The 4,899-nt window shown below is 36.7% G+C and overlaps 1 protein-coding gene across 1 annotated transcript; it reads left to right on the forward strand.

Annotated features, from left to right (window-relative positions):
- LOC109343512 lies at nt 342-4,583 on the forward strand. The gene is made up of 2 exons (XM_019581847.1): nt 342-486; nt 1,979-4,583. Exon 2 carries the CDS (start codon nt 2,103-2,105, stop codon nt 4,155-4,157), a length of 2,055 nt encoding a protein of 684 aa, XP_019437392.1. The 5' UTR covers nt 342-486; nt 1,979-2,102; the 3' UTR covers nt 4,158-4,583.

Raw genomic sequence — 4,899 nt, forward strand, 5'->3', positions numbered from 1 at the left:
CATTACAAAAAAAACAGGATTGTTAATACTGTACAAGTCGTCAAACCTGTTAGAATATTGGTATAGTGATGTAGTAGTTGAACTGGTGGTTCACTAATTAAACCGTATACCGACGAAATTAGATATAAAAATATAATATTGTTATTAATGTTGAAAAATCAATATTTTTTTCAATTTCATTAACAAATTAATTTTAAAGAAAAACTGCCTGACCGGTACAGTTTAATTGAAAACCAGCCGATATGACCAGTTTTAACCTGCACGAACCGGTATTTGTAACAATGCAAAAAAACATGTTAGGTTAATAATAAAATGAAAAAAAAATCAGTACTTGTATTTTTTCATTTTCATTTTTGGGGCAAAATTCATTTTCTACAGTTTCTAATGCTTTGACAGATAGGTCATTGTACATGGTGACCGTCTTCTCAGATTCAAAATATTTCTCAACGTAACACACAAAAACGCATACCCTTTTTCTTCAATTAGGTAATTTCACTCTTTTCATTATTTACAATCTTCACTATACCGAAAAGGTTGAGTCTTTGCTTTTCAATTGTTATTTAGATTTGGTATGAACCATTAGGGTTTCAACTTTGAGCTATTGAATTTTATTGCTGAATTTGAATTTTTTGAATTTGGACCGTTTGAGCTGTTTTGAACTGCACTCACCTCGTAGATCCATGACGGGATTCTATTGATTTCGAAATGGGGAGGTTGATTTGCCAACATTTCTCAATGTCTTGTTTGAATTTTTTGTTAGTCCTTTTCTTGGTTTTGAGCTACTTATGCAAGTGTTTGTGTTTGAAAGAGGTTATGGGTGTTCTAAATTTTTCATCTTGTGCTGTGTTTACGTGAATTTGGCATATTTTGATCAATTGGGGCTTTTGGGTTGGTATCAACAATTCAAAATATATTGTTTTATACTTTTATTTGTTTACTATTTGTTTTTAACGATTGAAATTGTGAAGTTGGTACTTTTGATCTGTGATTGGTTGATGCTAACTATGGAAGTCATGAAATAACTTGGTAATTGTGTTGACTTGAGTTTAAAATGAAACAATGGGTTATTGAAAGACATTTACGATGTTCTAGGTGTGCTAACTGCATCATGATTCGGTTAATAGGTAATATTTAAGTGATTTTTGGAAGCTTGCACTTCATTTTTATGTAGATATGTCGTCCTTGTCATTTATTTACTATCTCCATTGCTAGCAAAATGTTCATTCTGTCATTCAGACTGTTCGAACCTGATACATGCTTAGAAGTCTAGTAACTCGCTCTAGCTTTTATTTTAGTGTTGGTGTGAACAGAGTATGAAGAGGAAGTTCTGGGTATTTGTTATTGAATATGTGAGTGGATTCCGATAAGTATTTGGGATTAGTCTTTGAGTAGGGCATTCTTGTATGCGGATTGTCTTGTTGCGATGCCTTGAAAAAAAAAACGTGACAGAGAAAGGTAATTGAAAATACTGCTAAACATTGAATATCCTCTGTTTCTCCTTTTACTGTATGAAGAAAATACTGAACTATGTAGTAAATGGAACACACCACATAAATATTTTGGTTTTGGAACAACTATAATATTAGAATGAAATCTCTTAGACTGTAATATTTTGGTTTTGTCAATGATAAAAGGAAATGGTATACTGCTTTTTTACAGAAGTTCCATCAAAACTAAGTATCCAGGATAACAGATTGCATGATAAGAACAAGTTCTGACATCGACAATGAAGTTCCTGCATGTTTTTTTGCTTGAAATCACATTGTAATCCTGACTTATATATTCACAAGGCCTCACTAGAGTAACATCTTTATAAAGTGCTTGCATAATGTCATAATGCACAATTTTTTCATTACTAGTTTTGAATATGTATGTGATGCATACTTAATAATGTTTATTTACTTGTAATTGTTGCTGCACTTGCCTACATCTTAAGAACTTCACTGACATGTCTCAGTTTCTTTCTCCTTTGTATCAGGTGTAAGATTGAAGAGTTTCATCAAGCTAAGGTGGCATGTTATAGAATCCAGTGTTCATGGTTAAATTCTTTCTCTTTTAGCTTGGCTAGGAAGCAATATATCAAGAATTGAGACAACTGAAGAATGATGGATTGCAACAAAGATGAGGCACTTAGGGCTAAAGAAATAGCAGAGAGGAAATTTTCAGAAAGGGAATATGTTGGGGCAAAGAAGTTTGTTCTCAAGGCTCTAAATCTATATCCTGCATTGGAAGATCTTTCCCAGTTTTTGACTACTGTTGATATTTATATCTCTGCCGAGAATAAAATAAGTGGAGAAATGGATTGGTATGGTATACTTGGAGTGAGCCCCTTCGCTGATGATGAGACTGTTAGAAAGCAGTACAGGAAGTTGGCTCTCACTCTTCATCCTGACAAAAACAAGACTTTAGGTGCAGAAGGTGCATTTAAGTTGGTTTCTGAGGCATGGAGTTTGCTATCAGATAAGACCAAGAGATTAGCATATAACCAGAAGAGGACTGGAAGTAATCCCAATGACGCCGGATCGCAATCAACTGCACCCAGTTCAAATGATATTTATAACTTTAAGAAGAATGTAACTTCAAATGTGAGGACTGGAACTAATGCTCGGGCACCTTCAGCTCCAGTTCCTCCTCCACAGAAAAGGGCTGAAACCTTTTGGACTATCTGTAATCAGTGTAAGACGCACTATGAATATCTCAAGGTTTACTTGAATCAGACCCTTTTATGTCCCAACTGTAATGAAGCTTTTAAGGCTGTTGAGAGGAGTCCCCCTCCCAATGTTTTTAAACCACCAAATTGGTCTTCTCATCAACAGCATCAGAATGCCCGACATCATGCTGGAACTAATAACACAAGTGTTCAGTGGGATTCTCACAGATCATCATCTGTTGCTGCTCAAATTGTGCAGCAAGCAAGTGAGAAAGTGAGGAGAGAGGGAGCACAGTCGTTTTCTGAATGGGAGAGGAAGAGTACTAATGGTTCGAAGAAAAGGAGGACAGATAATATTCACATGAATGGTTATCAAGGGCACATGGCAAATCATACGGGAATGGGACATGGAGCAGCCGGTGTGGGCAGTTTTTCCCAACCAGGAAAAGCTAACATGGAAACACAAAGGAATTATGGTTTTTCAGGTGTTACTGGCAAGCATCACAGCACAAGAGAGTTGTCAGTGTTTGAACTGCGAAACATGTTGATGGATAAGGCAAGGATTGATATTCGTAAGAAATTTAAAGAATGGAGATCAGTGGCTGAAGCTAAGAGTACCAACAAAGACAGAGGGAATAAGAGACAGAGAAGTACATATAATGACAAAGCCAGTTCAGAGAAGCATGTAGAGTCCACTGATAATGGTAACAGGCGTCTGGTTGTTGATTCTTTCCCTGTCACATCCGATAATGCAGTTAAGAAGAGTGAAGCCTATGTCACAATCAATGTTCCGGACCCTGATTTTCACAATTTTGACTTGGATAGATCTGAAAATGCCTTTGAGGATGACCAGGTTTGGGCTGCTTACGATGATGACGATGGAATGCCTCGATATTATGCTAGAATTCACAAGGTGATATCCACAAATCCATTTAGAATGCAGATCAGTTGGCTTAACTCTCGAAGCAACAGTGAATTGGGCCCAATAGATTGGATAGGTTCTGGATTTTATAAAACTTGTGGGGATTTCAGGGCTGGTAAGCATGAACTATCTGAGTCATTAAATTCATTTTCACACAAGGTGAGGTGGACAAAAGGTAACCGAGGAGTTATTCGCATCTTTCCTGGAAAGGGCGAAATCTGGGCACTTTATCGAAACTGGTCTCCTGATTGGAATGAACGTACTCCAGATGAAGTGATACACGAGTATGATATGGTGGAGGTACTTGATGATTTCAGTGAGGAGCAAGGTATAACAGTTACTCCCCTTGTTAAAGTTGCTGGTTTCAGGACAGTGTTTCAGAGGCACATGGACCCCAATCAGGTGAGGAGGATTCGCAAAGAGGAGATGTTTCGATTCTCTCATCAGGTTCCTAACTACTTGCTTACTGGCCAAGAAGCTTCTAATGCTCCAAAGGATTGCCGAGAGTTGGATCCAGCTGCTACTCCTTTAGAACTCCTTCAGAAAATGACAGAGGCTGATGAGGCATCGCCGGATAATGTTTAGAAAACCAACTGAAGAGACAGCGCCTAGTTCGCGTGAAAAACATGATTTTGGATTTAGATGCTTCAAAACAATGATGGTATGCAGAAAAAGGATGATAGATGGAGATACTACACACAATAGAGAAGTTGGTGAGACTGAGGATGCAATATGCTTGAGAAATTAAACTGAAGATTCATGATGAAAATACTATATCTTACATGATTCTTGATTTTGTAAGCCTGGCTCGTTTTATCTATAGTGCTTTTTGGTTTTTTAATTGGATCAAATGGATCCACAGTTTTTCTGTTTTTTTGGTATAATTTTATGACATGTTATTGATTATAGTGTTATACTTATGGATGTCCATGCTCAATGGTGAATACAGTTATTATTCATCATTCTGTATGCAAAATGATTAGACTATAGTTCTGGTTTTTCATGTTGTCCTTATCTGGTGCTTTGATTTTCCACTTCAGATATGCTTATTCCGTATCACTGTGATGTATGTATGAGTTTTACTTGTAGCTTAATGGTAGAAATTCAATGGAATCAGTAATTATAAGTACCCGAGGTCATGGATGCAGTCTCAGAGGTTCCTTTAGGGGTAATAAAATACTGCATGGGTATTTAATCTTGAAGAGTGACATGAGCAGTAAATTCATGGGCCATAGGGATCCCATTTCAAGGTTGGGGTGTTATATTGCATCTTATTCATTTTGCTTATTGCATTTTGATACTTCATGCAATGATGGAATTACTTGTT

The sequence above is a fragment of the Lupinus angustifolius genome, chromosome LG03 (genome assembly GCF_001865875.1).
Source record: "Lupinus angustifolius cultivar Tanjil chromosome LG03, LupAngTanjil_v1.0, whole genome shotgun sequence".
Classification (NCBI taxonomy): Eukaryota; Viridiplantae; Streptophyta; class Magnoliopsida; order Fabales; family Fabaceae; genus Lupinus; species Lupinus angustifolius.